The following is a 19073-nucleotide window of genomic DNA, read 5'->3' on the forward strand; positions in this document are numbered from 1 at the left end:
GAACTCCTTTCACTTAAAGCATTGGTGGTTCTTAAAAGCTAGTATCTTTGCATGAATAAAATTACCATTTCTTCTCAGATATTTACACCTCAGTATGACTGAGTTGATTAAGTGCTCCCCTGAGGAATTTTGGGGAGAAAGGCTTTGGAGGCCTCTGATGGAAGCCCCTGTTGGAGGGTTGTGGGGATGTAAGGGTCTGAGTGAACTGGGATGGGTGGAAGTGCACTCACTGTCTCTCCGGTTAGACTAACTCACGGCCACATACCCAATGCTGACACATGGGGGCGCTCCACAAATAGCTCTTAAATATTCCCGGGCGACATCGCCACAAGCTGGCTGGGTTGGGAAGTGATAACGTGTCTTAAGAGAAAGCTGAGTTAGTGTCCTACGCCCACGCGCGAAGACGGGCCCCCCTGCGAATGGAAGCGACATCTGGGAGGCCGGAGGAGCCCAGCGGATCCCACAGCTGGCCGGAGGGGGCTGGGCCTTGGGAGAAGGTCAGGCGTTCAGATGCAGGCGCGGATCCCCCACCCCGCCGGGAACGCGAACTGGACAGACCGGGGGGAGGGGGGATGGCGGTGGGCGGGTCGGGCTGGGGAAGAATCTTCTGGCAATGGGAAATGGGTCCTCGAGTAGGTGCTGAAGTCCAGGTCGAGGTCTAGACTGGGGGCCAAGGAAGCGGGGATGTGCTGACGAGCACGCCATCACCGCGCGCCCCCGTGAAGTCTGCAGGGGACGCTCTTTGGGTCACTCACCGCAGCCAGTTTCGTAGAGTGCGCTCTCCCGAGGCTCGTGCGCACGGCGGCGGGCTTCCTTGGATCTCTGCAGACTTTGCCCAGGATGCCCTCCGGTGCGCGCGGCCAACTTTGCAGGGCGCGCTCTCCCGGGACCGACGCGCGCGGCGGCTCGGGACACTTTTCGTGAGGCCAGCTTTGCAGAACGCGCGGCCAACTTTGCAGAGGGCGCTCTACGGGGCAGACGCGCGGCGGCCCGGGCCAGTTTGCGTGCGGCCAACTTTGCAGGGGGCGCTCTCCGGGGACGACGCGCGGCAGCCAGAGCCACTTTGCGCGCTGTCAGCTTTGCAGGGCGCGCTCTCCCGGAGTGGTGAGCGCGGCCAACTTTAGGGGGCTCACTGTCCAGAATCAGGGGTGGTGCACGCAGCCCTTTGCGACCCCGCTTGTGGCCCTGGGCTGCTCCTCCCCCTCCGGCGCTGGGACTTTTACTTTCGTTTTCACTGGAGCAGTCCCAGACCCTCGCTGAAGAGGGACGGAGGCTGCCGCCAGCTCGGGCCGCCCAGCCGCCGTAGGAAAGGTAACTTCGGTCCCCCGCCTCCGCCTGCGCCGCTCCCGCACGTCTGCCGAGCGCTTGCTCCCTCCTTTTCCCGCTCTCCTTCCTTTCCTGCCCGGCTTCCCCCATCCCGTCCGCCCCCAGCGAGCGCAGTCTCGGAGAGCCGGTTTGGGTGGGGTGGAATGGCCCTGCTGGCTGGCGCTGAAACTTTGGCGAGAGGGCTCTTTGCGCCCCGATCACCGCTTGCTTTGCTCGGCTTGTCCTCCTTTCCCTCCTAGCCAGGGGCCTTGGGACACCTCGTACTATTAGGGATTTGGAAGAGAAAAAGGAATGGCTTTAGAGGGAAGGAGGGCTCGTTATCTGGCACAGCGATTAGCACAAGGGCTCCCTTGTCGGACAGGCCCGGGTCCCTGCGCCCTTGCTTGCCAGCGGTGGGACCTTGGCCTTCTATGTGCCTGTCTGTTAAATGGGAATCATGGTGATCGCCGGCTGTTGCTGCGGGGACGGATGGAGGTGATTATAGCCGTGCCTCAGTATGTTTGAGCTATTGTCATCATTGTTGGGGTACCCTTGTTGCAGGGCTCTTGGAGGTACCTTGAGGAATTGAAAAAAAAATTGAAACTCTTAGTTTGTGGACTCTTGGGCTGCAGGCGACCTTGCAACCTTTCATGATTGTACTCAGCTTTGCAGTTTATGGGGCAGTAAAATTACTTGTGGGTGGTTCTTGGCGTGTCATTCCGAGGTCTTTTCCTTCGAACTCCTGGGCTTACATGGCCGTGACTTCTGTTTACCTACAGGCTATTTCCTTCTTCTGTGACCATCATTCTGGGTACCACCCTGGCCTAGATTCACAATCCATCTTCAGCTACCAGTTACTTAACTTCTCTGCAGAAATCGAAGTTTCTTCTGCAAGATAGGGATAAAGGCTCCAGTCTCCTGGCCGTGCTGTGAGCCTCGGGTGACACAGTGAAGCACTTGAGGGCCCAGCAGGGCCACCTTTCCTCCCTGCCAGAGATGAGAGGCGGAGGTCGTGAGGGCGGTTTCTCTTCGAACCCTTTAGGAAGATTGTCTTTATTTGGGCAAGAAGTTGAGCACAAATTGTGTGATGTCACTTTTATTGAGGAAGAGGCTGCAATTAGTCCATTTCCTCCCTCATTAAAAAAAAAAAAAAAAAGTTCAGGCAATAGCTGGGAGGCGATTTCCTACCCAGCTAGGTACCAGTTGCTCCAACGTGTGGATACTTTTTAAGCATGTTTAGAAATAATCACTAGGAATTTTTTTGCACTCCCCACAAAAGCTGTTTAAAATATGGACATATTTAAAAGCTGTTTTAAAATATGGGGGAAAGTTGACAGTTGAATGACTCTTAGTCTTGCACATAGTGGTGATAATAGTGGATATTTATTGAATATTTAGAGCGTACCACACTGTGCCTAGCGTTTTATCTGCATTGTTTCATTCATCCTCACCACCACCTGTGACTTAGGCACTTTTTCCCACTTTGCATGTGAGGAAACTGAGGCACAGAGAGGTTGAATACTTTTTCAAGGTCCCATGACTCATCAGAAGAGCTGATTCAACCCCAAATCTGCTGTTGGCCACATCTGGACTCTCAGCCACCCTCCTGGGTCTCTTTGGTTCTGTGGTTTGGTCAGCAGTTTATTCCAACCACTGAAGGATTTAAAAATACTGTTCAGTTGTGTTTATAAAGAAATATTTATTGGGTGCCCGCCATGTACCTGACACTTCTGTGATTGGGGGGAAAGAATGGGGGGGGGATAATTAAAATAAGCCCTCAATCTGCAAATGGTTATAGTCCTGTGGATAATAGTAAGGCTAATAATAACAATAACGAATTGAGACTGATTATGTGCTTAGCATGGTGAGTGCTTTGTGTGCATCATATATTAATTTATTTAAAGAGAATTTGAACATGTTTAACAATGGGATAAGCGATATCCCTTGAATGACTGCTCTTTGGAGGCTGGACCCTAAGAAGGGGACAGATACAAGAAAACAATGCCAGGCGTGCCCTCTCCAGACAGCATGGCAGAACTGAGATAGACCTGGACTTTCTTGGTGGGCTCTGAGGCTGAAAGGAAATAAGGGGTACAAACCAAGTCTTGACTTACCTGAAATGATGTCACCAAGATCAGGCATCCCCGTTTGGTCACAACCCTGGGCTATAATTGCCCTTTGGATGTTTCTAAAAATTAAGTCCAGCCTCATAGAAATAAGAAAGCGACTGAATGCTTAGCCCTACATATTTAGAAGAGTCACATCCCACCACCACTGACTTAGGTTGTTAGAAGGGACACTTCCTGCACTCTAGACAGCGCCCAACATGAGCCCAGAGAGACGCTGGAGGTTTCAGACAGAAGACCCAATATTTGAAAGGAAGACTTAGTGTTTGGAGGGAAAGCTCTGCAGAGCCTCCCACCACTGAGTGATAGAAATCAGCCTGAATTTTACATCTCTGTAGCCGGCAAGGAGGAGGAGTTTAAGCTGTACCCATCCTTTGATGGGACATTTCTGGTGTTTAAAGAGTGCACCGTTCACTCTGCGTTGTGTCACCCCACTCCCTCTGCTTCCTCTTTGCAAATCTGAGGTCAGACATTTCCTTCCCTGAGAACTTTCCTTAACTCCTCTGAGGCTCATTGAGGTCCCCTGGTAGGGCCACAAATTGCTTGCCCTCATGCTACGCATCATGGTTGCAGTTCAACATTTGTGCCACCCTTTTATCAGTGTCCATTCCCCAACATGGCAGGACCAAGTCAGTTTGCTCACAGTTGTATCCATGACTTTTAGCACGGGGCCTATACATTGGACTTCCAGTAAATAGTCACTGAATGAATAAAGAGGAGTCCCCCAGATTCTTTTCAATATTAAAACAAATGTTTGGCTTTCTCAGGAGCATTTTGGTTAGGGTCTAACATTTTTTTTTTAAACTGCTTTATTGAGGTATAATTAACACATAAAAAGCTATACATATATAATGTATACATCTTGAGTTTAGAGATAAGTATATACTCATAAAATCACTACCATTGTCAACATATCCATCAACTACTAAAGTTTCCTCCCACACCTTTATTATTACTACACTGTGTGTGTGTGTGTGTGCGGTAAGAACACTTAACATAAGATCTACCCTTTTAGCAAATTTTAAGTATATAATATGATATTGTTGGCCATAGGCATATGCTGTATAGTAGATCTCCTGAACTTATTCATCTTGCATAACCGAAACTTTGTACCTTTTGAACATCACCTCCTCATTTTCTTCTCCCAGCCCCTGGCGACAACCATTCTATTCTCTGCTTCTATGAGTTTGATTCTTTTCACTTATAAGTGAGATCATGCAGTATTTGTCCTCCTGTGTCTGGTTTATTTTGCTTAGCATAATGCCCTACAGGTTCATCCATCTTGTCACAAATGGCAGGATTTCCTTCTTTTTAAAGGCTGAATAATATATCATTGTGTGTATATAACCACATTTTCTTTATCCATTTGTCTGTTATCAGACATTTTGATTGTTTCCATGTCTTGGCTGCATTGAACAAGGGAGAGAAGATATCTGAGATTCTGATTTCAATTACTTTGGATATATGTACACCCAGAATTAGGATTGCTGAATCATATGGTAGATCTATTTTTAATTTTTTGAGAAACCTCCATACTGTTTTCCATAATGGCTGTACTAATTTGAATTCTCACCAACAATGTACAAGGGTTCCCTTGTCGCCACATCCTCACCAATACGCAGACCCATTGGTTGTTCAGGAGTGTGTTGCTTAATTTTCTATATATTTGTGGACTCTCCAATTTCCCTCCTGTTGTTGATTTCTAGTTTCATGCATTGTGGTCAGAAAAGATACATGATATGATTAAAATATTTTTAAATTTGTTGAGATTGTTTTGTTGCCTAATATATGATCCATGCTAGAGAGTGTTCCATGTGCACCTGAGAAGAGTGTATATTCTGCTGCTGTTGGACGAAATGTTCTGTGTATGTCTGTTAGGTCCATTGAGTCTACAGTTTTGTTCAAGTCCACTGTTTCCTAATTAATTTTCTGTGTGGGTGTTCTATCCATTGCTGAAAGTGAGGTATTGAAGTTCCCTACTATTATTTATTCCCTACTATTATGTCTATTTCTTTCTGCAGTTCTGTTAATATTTGCTTTATATATTTAGGTGCTCTGATGTTGGATGCATATATATTTGCAATTGTTATATCCTCTTAATGAATTGACCACTTATCATTATGGAGTGGCCTTCTTTGTCTCTTGAGATAGTTTTGATTTAAAGTATCTTTTATCTGATGTAAGTATAGGCACTTCTCTCTTTTGGTTACCATTTGCGTGGAATATATTTTTCTATCCCTTCACTTTCAGCATAGGTATGTTCTTAAATCTAAAGTGAGTTACTTTTAGGCAACATATACTTGGATCTTGTTTTTATCCATTCAGTCACTGTATGTATTTTGATTGTAGATGCTAATCTGTTTAAACTTAGGGTAATTATTGATAGGTAGGGAATGACTATTGCCATTTTGTAATTCTTTTCTGTAGTTTCTTTGTTTCTTCTCTTGCTGTCTTTTGTGATTTGATGATTTTTTTTTTTTGTAGTGGTATGCTTTTTTCCTTTTCTCTTTATTTTTTGTATATCTACTATAGCTTTTTCTTTATGATTACCAACAGGCTTACATTAAACACCTTATAGTTACAACAGTCTGTTTTAAGTTGATAACAATTGTCTTAGTACATTTGGGCTGCTATAAAAAAATACTATAGACTGGGTAGCTTAAGAACAACAGATAATTTATTTCTCATAGTTCTGGAGGCTAGAAAGTAGTCCAAAATCAAGGTACTAACAGATTTGGTGTCTACTGAAGGCTCATTTCCTGGTTTATAAATGACATCTTCTCACTGTGTTCTTACATGGTGGAAAGGCACAAGACAGCTGTCGGGCTCCTTTTATAAGTGCACTGATCCCACTCATGAAAGCTTTGCCCTTGGGACCTAATCACTTCCCAAAGACCCCACCTCCTAATACTATCACATGGGCGATTGGGCTTCAACATGTGAATTTGGGGGGGACACAAATGTTCAGATCATAGCAACAACTTCAATCACATGCAGAAACTCTACACTTTCATTCCCTCCTCCCACATTTGTGTATTTAATGTCACAGTTTATATCTTTTTATACTGTGTATCCATTAACAACTGTAGCTATAGTTTTTGAAGCTATATTTTTAACAATTTTGTGTTTTAACTTTTATAGTAGAATTAAAAGTGACTTACACACCAACAATATAGTATTTGAATATTCTGAATTTGACTATATACTTACCTTTATCAGTGAGTTTTATACTTTGGTATGTTTTCATGTTACTAATTAGCTTCCCTTATTTCAACTTGAAGAACTCCCTTTAGCATTTCTTGTAAGGCAGGTCTACTGGTGATGAAGCCCCTCATCTTTTGTTTGTCTGGGAAAGTCATTATCTCTCCTTTGTTTTTGAAGAACACCTTTGCCAGATGTAATATTCTTGGTTGGCAGTTTTTCTCCTTTAGGACACTCTCTTTGGGCCTGCAAGATTTCTGGTGAGAAGTTTGCAGATGGTCTTATGAACAATCCTTTCTATGTGACAAATTGCTTTTCTCTTGCTACTTTTAAAGTTTTCTCCTTGTCCCCAACTTTTAAGTTTGATTATAATATATCTCAGTGAAGACCTCTTTATGCTCAATCTATTTGGGGTTCTTTGGGTTTCATGAATCTGGATGTTTATTTCCCTCTACAGATTTGGAAAGTTTTCCATCATAATTTCTTTAAATAAGTTTTCTGCCTCTTTCTTTTTTTCTATTTTTTTTTTTTTCTTGGATACCTATACTGCATATAGTGGTTCACTTGATCATGTTCCATAACTCCTGTAGACTTTCTTCATTCATTTTCATTCTTGGTTTTTTGTGGGGGTTTTTTTTGTTTGTTTGTTTGTTTGTTTTTGTTTTGTTTTTTCTTCCTCTGGCTGGATAATTTCAAATGATCTGTCATCAAGTTCTATGATTCTTTCTTCTGCCTGATCAAGTCTGCTGTTGAAGCTGTCTGTTGAATTTTTCAGTTCAGACATTGGTTTCTTCAGCTCCAGAATTTCTGTTTGGTTCTTTTTTTTATGGTTTCTATCTCTTTGTTGACTTTCTAATTTTGTTCATGTACCATTTTCCTGATTTCCTTCTCTCTCTGTTCTCTGTTGCTCACTGAGCTTCTTTAAAAAGATTATTTTGAGTTCTTTTTCAGGTATTTCATAGATCTCCATTTCTATGGAATCAGCTTCTGGAACTTTATTTTGTTCCTTCAATGGTGTCATATTTCCTTGTTTGTGTTCCTTGAAACCTTACATTGTCTCTTTGCATCTGAAGAAGGAGTCACCTCTTTGATCTTTATTGACTGGATTTGAGAGAGAAGGACCTTCCCCAGTGAGCTCAGCTAGAGATCTGGGGGATCTCTCAGATCTTTTCTACGGATGTGCCCACTCCGCGCTTCTTGTTCTCCCTTAGAAAGGAAGTTTTAAGGATTGTGTGCCTTTTCTCAATCCTGAAAAGCCCGGCCTTGTGCTGAGAGCCTACTGTTTATTTTTCCTAGAGCACTGCCCTGACATTATCAACGTTATATGCCTTCCCCAATCCAACAGAGTCAAGCTGGCTGCTAAGATCCATGCCTGCTCTTGAGATCTGAGCACCATCTGTGGGTACATGCAGGGTGCCATGCACTGAGGTGCTTGTCTGCTGGTTTGAGGGGTTCACAGGACAGTAATCCTGTGGGGTTCATGGGAGGGCCACTTGGTGGAGTCTGTGAGCTGGTTAGAAGGATCCACAGTCATCTTTGGAGAACTACACACTCATTGCTGTGTGCTCCAACCCATTTACCCTGATCTTAGCTGCTCCCAGATGATTAAGCTATCTGGTTTCCTCAGTGTTCTGAGTGGGGTGAGATAGAAGTGAGCAGGCTCCCATAAGATTGGGAAAGCCGGATACTCACTTCACCCTTTCTTTCCCCTGTGGGAGAATTGTGAGCAGAGGAAGCCTCTCTTGGTGCTGAGCTGTGCTGCCTGGGGGAGAGCTGCTGTACGTAAAGTGAAACTGCTCTTCATCTACTCCTCAGTGCATCTGCTCTTGGGTGTTTTGCTCCACCATGGTGCTGGAACCTCTCAATAGACTCCTGCACCTCTACAACGGTATTCTCTTCTATGGGTAGTTGCCAAAATTGGTGTCTCTGTGGAAGAATGTGGGCTGGAACCTCCTATTCTGCTGTCATGCTGGTCTCCTCTTTCCTTCTTTCTTTCTTTCTTTCTTTTTTTTTTTCAATAGTGGTCACATTGTTTTAACATCATCCATCCTAGATTCAGCCTTTAAGATAAACTTTAGCAAAAGGGCCAAGGCTTAATACCACATGTTGAAGTTAGTGTCTTTTCTTGGTGGATTTTGTGTAACTTCGACCTGTTAATTTTGAAGATATTTAAGTGAGTGCTTTGGTAATAGCAATCTTCTTTGAAAGGTAACTAAGTTTATATGAAGGAGATAAAATTAAAACTATTCAGTGTTTTCTGTGAGCCCAGCCTTATTCATATCTCCTCTGTGGATGGGGTTACCTGTATTTTTGAGAAATTTTGGGTCCTAATCTGAAAAATCTGCCTCCCAACCAGAAACACATTAGTGGTGATGGTAGGGAGGCTCATGATGAAACAAGGCCATCTGACTTCTCACAGTCGCTGTAGAGACCAGGCCATAGCACCTGCCCTCCCACTCAGTTCTGTCTCCTCTGCCCAGCTCACCCTCAAGGAAGCTGGATGGTTACACCGTGATGCCACTTGCAGCACAAAGCCACTAAGTCATTGCTTTGCCTGCTTGGACGCCTCTCCCTGAGCTGGATTCTTTCTCCTCCCCACCTCCAAAGTCATTACTTGTTGTGCCCTGGGACACAAGATGTTCCATAAAATAGATGCCTTTTCATTTTCCAACCAAGTATAAGCATCCCTGGGTGAGCCCTAACAGGAATACAGAACTGCACTTGACAACTGCAGTCCACTTGGTAAAGTTGCTCAGAGGTTGAGACCTGGAATTGGAATCTGGAGAGGTTTCTCTTTGTTGCTGAAAGCTGATAGCTGACCCCTGATCCCTTCACAGGGAAGGAAACAGGACTTGATTTAGGAGAAATGATTCTAGTACTGGCTCTGCCTCAGACCAGCTGCATCACTTCTAGCTAATTCCTTTACCTTGGAGCATTCATTTCTTCCTGCCGTCCATTCAGTTAATATTTATTTCGTAAGTACCTTCTGTGTGCCAGGCGCTTCTGCCATGATGAATTTCCATTGTCCTGCGGGAGCCAAGCAGTTAGCAGAGTGCAAATAAATAAGACAAGTACAGGGCTGTGCAAGGAATGAAGATGGGGAGGGATAGGTAAAGGGCCAGGTAGTAAATATTTTTGGCTCTGTAGGATATAATCACTCAACTCAGCTTGTCAGAGAAGACAGCCATAGACAGTATGTAAATAGAATGGGCATGGCTGTGTTCCACTAGAACTCTACTTACAAAAACAGGTGCTGGGCCGTTGTATTCTGACTCCCGTACAAGGGGATGAAGGGCCTTAAAATCCTAGAAAATGGGTTTAGATGTGAACATTGAAATTCCCTTTATTTATTTATTTATTTTTTTGGCAGCTGGCACAGAGGAATTCGAACGCTTGTCCTTGGTGTTACAACACCATGCTCTTAACAACTGAGCTAACCAGCCAGTCCTAGATGTGAACTTTTAGATAATGTGGATCTCTTGAAGAGTCTTGAATAGGAAAATAATTTGCTGGAAATCTGTTTTGAGTAGAGCCATGTAAAATCATCAGAAACAGAAAGAGAGCTCATGCCCCAGGTTGTTGCTGTTTTTGACCCATATTTGAGTGATACCATGATACCACCCAAGGGATGATCACCTAATGACCTGTCAGGAATTTAGGGGGCGGTTTATTGTTACAAACTTGACAGACTTTCCATAGTTTCTTGTACACAGTGAACATGTAACAAAATCATGGATGCTGGATTAGAAACTCCCTGAAGGCAAGGACTTTGTTTTCTTTGCTGCTGTATATCCAAGTTTCTGGAATGATGCCTGGTACAATAACCCTGGAGCTTAAATATGCAAACCTGCTCACCCCCAGGCTTAATGAAAAACTGTCACCTAATGACATCATTTAAAATATCACAAGGCCACTGATACTACTGAATACCAATTTTCTGGTTTGTTTTTTTCTCCTCCCAGATGGCAGACGATCAGGGCAGTGTTGGGGAGCGGGGAGCTGGGGATTCGGCAAGTAAAGATACAACTGATGCCAAGCCAGAACGGTTCTCATTTGTCCCATCAATCTTAAGGTGAGTTTCCTTCATTGCTGTGTTAGTCAGGGACCCTGGGCCACAAGTCTGCCATCCTCCCCCACCCACGGTGAAGGGGGATGTTCAGGGGAGGAGGCTCATGATGTGCATGGGAGGTTAGCAGGGATCTTGCAGGTGCTATGTGACAACACTAGGGTCCCCTTGTGAACCCTTTTGTCTCTGGAGTGGGCCCAGGACTGGGGGAAACCAAGCTGTGGGGGTCTCCTGCTTAGCAGCTGTATGTCTGGGTAGCAGTTCCGAGCAATGAGGGCCTGTTTCCATCAGAGGTCATTTGCAGGCACCAGCAGAGCAGAACCTGGGCTGTTGATCCAGTTAGGACCAAGCTTGACTGAAAGGCAGAATCCACAGGCCAAGGGACAGGAGGTGTTGGGGGAGACTCACTCCCACCTTTTGCCTTTAGAGGCAATCCACTGGCAGAGGGGAGGGCGAGTCCTGTCCCCTGGTTCCCACCCTTTCTTTCCTTGAATTCAATTTTAAAATTCAAAATTTTACTTTCAATAATAATAATTTCTATTTCATTTATTTATTTATTAAACTCTTGTGTGCCAGCTTAACATTATTGCATTTAGTCCACATAATCCCAAGAGATGGCTCTGTTGTTATCACCATTTAACAAGCAAGGAAACTGAGGCACTGAGAGATTTAATACTTGCCTTTCTGCTGACAGTTTAAATGGTAGAGCTGAGATGAGAATCCAGACACCACTCACTTAGAGGTTCTGCTGAGTTCTTTTCATTTAAAAGTAGGGCAGCAGGGACGTGGAGAAACCTTGTATCTTCCCTTAACTTTGACCATGAATGGGCAGTGAGTGGAGCTTCCTGACGAGAGGCAGGAATCTCCCATGGGTCAGAAGCATCAGACTTCTTTGTATTTCCTAAGCCAAGTTCCACCTGGGAGGGAAAGCGAGGGAGATGAAGGTTGAGGTTAGGGAATGCTTCCAGGTAGCGCTCAGGAGAGGGAGAGCTGGGGCGGTGGGGGGGCAGCCTGGCTCCCTGAAACAACCCAGGAAGAGCCTGGGGTCACGTCATTCAGGAAAAAAAAAAAGCAAGTGGGAAGACCACAACACAGTGGACATGCATTCCATTGGTTGCCATTTAAGGACAAAAATATCCATTGAAATGACTAGAATATACAGCTACAACTCCTGGAAACTTTCAAAAGATGGGAGGTCAGTTGGTCCAGACTCAAACCACTCCCCAGGGAAAGCCCCTTAGAGCAATGGTTTTTGAATGCTCTTGCTCACATACCCCCCAAATAATGTTGTAGATCCACATACTCCCTTGTATATTTTTAGGTGATGTACATTTTTTTTGTCAGGATATTTGCAAAAGACATAATACTATTTCATTTTTCCCAATCCTTTTTGAGTGTTTGGGTTAAGTAAGTTGCCTCTTGAAAGAGAAAGTGAAACAGAAATCATTTAACAGTCCTCTCTTAAGTCCTCAGAAAGTCTGTGGTGTACTTCCCCCAAATTATGAAAATGAATGGGTTTTATAAATACTGACATTTAAAAATCACTTCTTTAAATGTATCCAGCAGAATCTAAACCCATAGTGATTTTATAACCACCTTTCTCCATTAAAAGAATATATGAAAACCTCTCCTTTAACATCTAGAATTTTTACATTGCTTCTTTTTTCCTCCTGAGCGTGCTAGTTTCATTCTCTTCTCTTTCCACATTTTATTCTGATATAATAGACATAGATGCTTAAAAGTCTTTTATTGATCACCCTATCATATATCTCTATAACATATACATGTATGCATATGTATATCTATATAAATTTTAAGATATTTTTCCAGTTATTGTGAGTATTAAGAGAAATTTCTCCTAGACTAAGTTACCATGTTAACTATTATAAATTCACTATCGATCTAAACAAATAGATGTTAATAGATCATTAGTATTGTCAAATCATTACTCATCAAAATAACTATTAAATAGAAATTGCATTGAAATTGCAACTTTTGGGCCGACCCCGTGGCGCACTCGGGAGAGTGCGGCGCTGGGAGCGCAGCAGTGCTCCCGCCGCGGGTTCGGATCCTACATAAGGATGGCTGGCGTGCTCACTGGCTGAGCGCGGTGCGGCCGGTCACAGAAAGACAAAACAAAAAAAAAAGAAATTGCAACTTTTAATGGAATGTGTGGGCTTTTAAAAATGTTAATTTCAGAATAAGTGGACAAATAATACTTATTGCTGGAATAAGAAAGAGTTTAATATCACCTCTTTTTCCTGTTTTTCATTTTTAGAGATATAAGCACTGAGAAATCATGAATAAATATATGAAATAGTGGGAGTTTTGTCATAGTGATGTCACTTAATTCTTTGAATTTCTTCTGAGTTCTGTGCCAAAAATGATGACTCAATTAGGTCCTTCTTTATTTGTGTTGAAAGTAAAGAATTGGAAATTACCTGACTTTCATGAGGAATTGTTATTCAGCCTTTAGAGATATTTACTTTTTCAGTTTCTGGGAAGTATACCAAACAGGTTTTACCAAAACTTCTCAAATAACCGTTAATTAAACCTGTTCCCTCTTTTTCTGAGAGGCAACCTGTTTAGCTCAAAACATTCTAAAAAAGATAAAATAACACCAATAAACATTTGTCAATATCCTTTTCTGATAAGATGCCTTTAAACCATATGCTTTTTTTAATGTGTTTTTGTCAAGACCTTGGAGCTGCTAATGTAGCTCATTTATTTATGGGAACAGTCTGCTTGTATAATCTAATTGGCAAAGCCAGTCCTTCTTGTCAAACCACTTAGCCACAGGAAAGATCTGATATGATTTTTTTTAGTTCAATAAATGTGCTATTAGGCTTCCCTGTGAATAATCATCTTGTTTCTGAATTGTAAATTCTAATTCTTGAATGGATGGATGGACGGGGAGGGAAGGAGGAAAGGAGGAAGGAAAGGACACAAAACCCAACTCCTGGAATCAGTTTGTTTTGTTCTCACAGGACTCTAGCTCAACAGCGATAAAATCTTTGGGAATAATCAGGGGATGAAAAAGGCCAGGTCATTAAACAAGAGGCACTACCACTCCCATTTGGAACAGCCTAATGTGGTCCCAAATGCCCTCATTTCTAATGCCATATTCCACCCTCATTAGACTTGTGTATAACAGGAAGCGCCACCACACTGCCTGATCCAAGGAGAATCACAGAGACTGGTATTTCAGTCTTCCCTTTGTTAGCTGACCTGGAGGTTGAGTCACCATGTAAGCAAGGTTCAGCGTGGGTGAGAAAGGCTACCCTTCTTTGATACAGTGGGAGGTGAGAGAATGGGAAAGGGGAATGCCTTCTGTAGGCATCTGACTCTATCCACGTGTTAAATGACACACTAGCCACCTACCAGCAGGAAGTCAATTCAAATAAAATTCAATTAAAATTTGTGACATACCCCCTTAAAATTTAGATTTTCTTCTTCCATTTTTTTTTTTTGCTTTATTAAGATGGAAGATTCTTCCATCTGATAAAATACCACTGGCCTTTAAAATTAACCACTTCAGATGCCATTTTTGGCCACTAATTTATTATTAAAATATTTATGGACCAACAGTGAGCATTTAAGTCCCTTGCACCAAGTCCCATAGTTGATCAGTAGCTAGGTCGGGATTTGAACCTGCTTTTACCCGCTTCTCAAACTGAGCTCTTGGCCTGGGTGCTCTGTCACCACCTTTATGTCCCAGATTCCGTGTTAGGCCCTGGGGCTGCAGCCAGAACAAGATCAACACGCCCTGCCTCGGACATTCTTGTCGAGAAGGCAGATGTGAAACAGATCATTGAAGTGATTTGGACTCCATCCTAAGGACAGTGAAGTCATTGGATTAGAGGGTTTAAGTGTTAGAGTGATTTGATTAGTTATACCTTAAAAATACGTACAAGAGCATCTGAGCTGCAGCGTGGAGGAAAATGCACGGAGGGGGCCACGTGGGCAGGGAAGCAGGTGAGGAGGCCGTGCAGGTCTCCAGGCCAGAGTGGACGGTGTGGATGGGAGTGGGACCGGGCCAGGAGGAGCCGAGCAGCCAGACTCCAGCAGTGCCTGGGAGGTTGAGAGGCTGAAGAAGAGAGAGAGATGAGGAAGGGTCACCTGAATCACAGGAAATAGTTGACGGTATCTAGTAATATGGATATAGTCATGTATATAACAATCTTTTTGGTCAACAATGGACCACATATAGGATAGTGGTCCCATGAGATTATAATGGCTACACCATACAGCTTAGGTGTGTAGGAGGCTGCACCATCTAGGTTTGTGTGAGTCATCTATGTTCACATATGGATGAAATCGCCTGAGGAAGCATTTCTCAGAACATATCCCCATCATTAAGCAACACATGACTGTAGTGTCATTTGAAGCATAGAATGAGTGTTCCTTACCACTCTGTGCCTTTGTGATTCTAACTGGGATTGTTTATTCTGCTAAAATTTAACTCGTTGGGGTGACCTGAATGCCCCATTAGAAGGTTGTTTTTTTCTTGCAAATCCAGGAGGTGTCGCAGCTCCTCCAAGGTCCTCTCTGCGGTTTCAGGGACACCGTGTATCCCAAAGTCAGAAGTGCGTGGGCAGCATGCAGGAGTGTCTGAATGACCCTTGTCGCTGATGGCAGCATCTTTCTTCCCATGCCACCCCAGCTCCTTTCTTGAGGCAGTGAAAGAGCCAGTAGCGCCCCCACCTGTCTCTAACTGAGGGCCAGACTGCCCCCGCCCTCCCCTGGAGACCTCAAGGATTCTGGGAAACAGAAAGAAGCCCCTTTTCCCCCAAAAGCCTGAGTGGGACTCATTGGCCCCAGGTAGTCCCAAGCCCTCAGACTTGTCTTGGCTTTTTTGTCTCACTGCCACTAGGTGGCAGGACAGCATCATTTTATTTCCATTCCACAGGCCCTGTAGAAGCCCCACTGTTCTTTACTTTTCTTAAAAACATATACATACTAAAATGTTTTTCCAGTATTCTCATTATTGAAGACCATTTAGAAAACACTGAAAAGTACAAAGGAAAAAAAATATTTTAAGACAGTTTAAAATTAGTAAAGTATTTAGGCTTTTAAAAAATCATTTAGAGGAAATCGGTCTGGGTACAGTCTACATTTCTTATGGACCATAGTTTATAGAACAAGGCCTAGGGTCATCAGTGCACTTGGAGAGGGGTCTCTGTTGATGTCAAGCACCTAGCGCAGATTACCTGCCATGCGTGTTAACCATGTAGTCCCTGCCCTGGATATAACGTCAAGTTTCTATTGAATGCCTAAGTACAGCGACAGAAAATAATAACTAATTGCTGAATTGCAGGATACAGACTAGGAGCTATGAGAGGCAGGGAGGGGAAGGGGAAAGAAGGTCTGCAGTAGGAGTCGGAACTTAAGGTGTCAAGAAAAGTTGGTGGGAGTATTAGGAGCCTGGCAGAGCCTAAGGGCCAGGGCAGGGTGGAAATGATGGTCAGGCAGGCCACCATGGCAGACTGTGTCTGAGAAAGTGGGTGGAAGCCACTGGGTGGGGTGCCTCGTTCCTGATAGCACAGGCCCTTGGGAGCCATTGCAGGCCCGAGAGCAAGCCTTGCCCAGCAGCCCAGAAGATGTTCTCTCCTAGGGACTCTTCAGCTGTGAAATCAGTGGCTCCTTTCTGAGCTCTGTCAAGGTCAGAATTTAAGAAAATAAAAAACAAAATAGCAAACAGATTTCACACAGTCTCACATTCCCCCAGGGCCTTGGTGGAGCCTTGTGTGTTCCTGCTGATGGGTTTGGTGATCCTTTTAATTCCCCCAGGGGAAGAGGGCAGGAAAAAAAGCTCATTCTCAAGTTTTGATACCCTCTCTATTTTCGAGGCACTGGCTCAGATCACATGGGCTTTGTCCTCGGCATCACCTTCGTTTTCCAGGCTTTGTCTCCCTGGAGGGTGTTTAATAAATGCCACATAGTTAGACTCCTTTCTCCTGGACTAGTACTTGGGCTTCCCCGCCAGTCAGTGTTATATGTAAACAGGTCCCTATTAAAAAATGTGTTATTTGCATAATTATTAAAAAGATCCAGGTGGCTTTTCATTTGAGGGAAGGGAGAGAAGTGTTTCAGAAGAAGCGATGCTTTGGAATTACAGACAAGAACAACAAAGGCAGACGTTAACTAATTCTAAACAGTATGTTTCAAATTAAGTAAAAGCTGTACAGTGACACCCGTAGATTGAGAGAGGCTAGGTCTGGGCCCCCTTGAAAAAAAATGAACTTTAAAATATACTAAGGGCATTTATTTTCCGTAAAGGAAGGCTTCGCATTCAGCCTCCACAATACTCAGTGCCTGTCTCCCAAATTTGTATGTACAGTAATAAAGATTTAATGCCAAATTTGAATCAGCAATGATACCACATAAAATAGCAGCAGTGGTAGTGTCAAGTTGACAGCTTGGTTTCAGATCCTGTTTCTGTCCCCACTTGCTAGTTGAGGGACTATATCAAGTCGCATGACCTTTCTGAGCCTCAGTTTCTTCATCTGCATAATAGGGATATTAATACCTGCCCACTGGATGGTTGTGAGAATTAAATAAAGTAACTGTCAGCTTCCTGAGTTACCTGAATGTACCTGATAAGGAAAAAATCATAGACTCATACTGTTAAACTGGAAGACCCCACAAAAGGTATCTAATTCCCTTCTATTATGGTCAAGGGAAATAAGACCAGAGAGGTTAAGAGCTTCACCCAGCAGGACCAGGACCAAGGCACAAGCCTAACTTGGGGTCCAGTGTTCCACTCCCTTGCATCAAGTGTTACCCACAGCTGCGGTGCCATCAAGCTGTTCAGACACGTTAATCCACCAACAGAGCAGTTTTTTCTTCCACCCAAGTGGGTCAGCAAATTTAATTCTTCATGCAAACTGCTCCCTTTCTGCCTCACTTCAGCTGAGGGATGGTATAGGGACAGCTGTTCCAGCAAGGTTGGCAGTGTTCTTTCCCATGAAGAGGGCAAATGCGCACATTTCAGGAGCGATGAGCCACGCACCACCACCGCACGGTCCCAGGGCCTGGGAACTGGGAAGCGGTAGCTTCTACATGTGTAGGATCCCTCCAATTATTTTAAGTGATAGTTCTTCTACATGGGAAAATCATTAACTCTAAAGTGAGAAGAAGAAGTAAGGAAGAGAGGTAAATAATCGGGTTTTATAGTAGTAGAAATTTAAAACACTGTTGGAGTAGAATAATTGTTCAGTAATAGAAAAGTACTATGGAAATATAACCTGTTGCTTCTTGAATGAACATTGAGCACAAGTAAGACATGTGTCACACGGTGTGGCATGTTTAAAGCCCGAGCTGGCCGGTTTCTGTCTGGCACGGATCTGGGAGGGTGAGTCTGTGTGCTGCTCAGCTGCAAGTGAAGAAGATGGGTTGACGGGGTTGTGGAAGGATGAGGGCTGAGGCGTGTTAGCTGTTCTAAATCCTGGACCCTGCAGCCACAGTACACACGTGATTGTACCTTCCACTCAATCTATTAGGACATTTAAAGAGAATTCAGCCTTTTCTTTCCTCTGGAGGATTGTTTTTAAGTTTCGTGTCAATTTTTATTTTCAGAGGTCTCACTGTTCCTTTTTTTAGGGGAGAGAGGGTCAGTGGAGATGGATGAGTTTGGGGGAAGGGAATCTATCCTTCTCCTTAGCCTGTTTTAAACTGAGTTGGCTTCTCCATGTCTCGGTGTATTTTTGCAAGCTGAGTTTCAGAGAAAAATGTATAGAGCCAGTTTTCCCTCTTGCTTGCAGACCTGAGAATGGCCAGTGACCAGGAGGTTTACCCAGGATAGCAGGTGTCACTTCATCAGCTTTGTACCTTTCACTGATCACGACCTTGAACCACTGCTGAGGAGTTTGCTTAATAAGTGTTTTGGTTTTTCTGTGTTCACATTTTTTCGTTGCATTTGGAGAGCTGAGATGGGAAAGCGTAGTAACTTTTGGATCACTCAGTTTATGTTATGCAAGACCATTGAGAGATGTTTATATGCCCCACTTGAAAATTAAAGGATTGGGTAATCCCCTATAGTCTTGTATTCTATTATTTGTATTACTAGTTTGAGTACCTTTATGGGGGAAAAATAACCTTGTGAACTTGAACAGTTTAATTCGCCACAACTCACTTCCTATTTTTGTTCCTTTACTTACATACAAGTTTACATATTTTGCCATTCACGCGTGTGCTGTTTTGTGGCCTTTGTGGATTTGGCATGTCGGTGGGTTGACCACGTGTACGTGCTCACCACCTTTAGAAGCTGCGTGATATTTTATTCTACTGACACTCAGTCTCTTAAAGATTGTGCTACTGACTGCATGTTTGTGGAAATTAGCTTCTTTTACCAAAAAAATTTTTATTTGGACCCC

The 19073-nt window shown here is 43.6% G+C and overlaps 1 protein-coding gene across 2 annotated transcripts in view; it reads left to right on the plus strand.

The window, feature by feature from the left end:
• Nucleotides 1-347: 347 nt before the first annotated feature.
• Nucleotides 348-19073, plus strand: part of CASP7 (caspase 7) — a 45229-nt gene continuing 26503 nt past the window's right edge. Inside the window, exons 1-2 of one of the 2 annotated variants that reach the window (XM_063102713.1) lie at nt 348-497; nt 10595-10704. In XM_063102713.1, the coding sequence (XP_062958783.1) occupies nt 420-497; nt 10595-10704 (188 nt within the window). In that variant the 5' untranslated portion in view covers nt 348-419. Of the gene's footprint in view, nt 498-1080; nt 1312-10594; nt 10705-19073 lie in introns of those variants that run through there. The other variant, XM_063102714.1, reaches the window with a different exon arrangement.

The sequence above is a fragment of the Cynocephalus volans genome, chromosome 7 (assembly GCF_027409185.1).
Source record: "Cynocephalus volans isolate mCynVol1 chromosome 7, mCynVol1.pri, whole genome shotgun sequence".
NCBI lineage: Eukaryota > Metazoa > Chordata > Mammalia > Dermoptera > Cynocephalidae > Cynocephalus > Cynocephalus volans.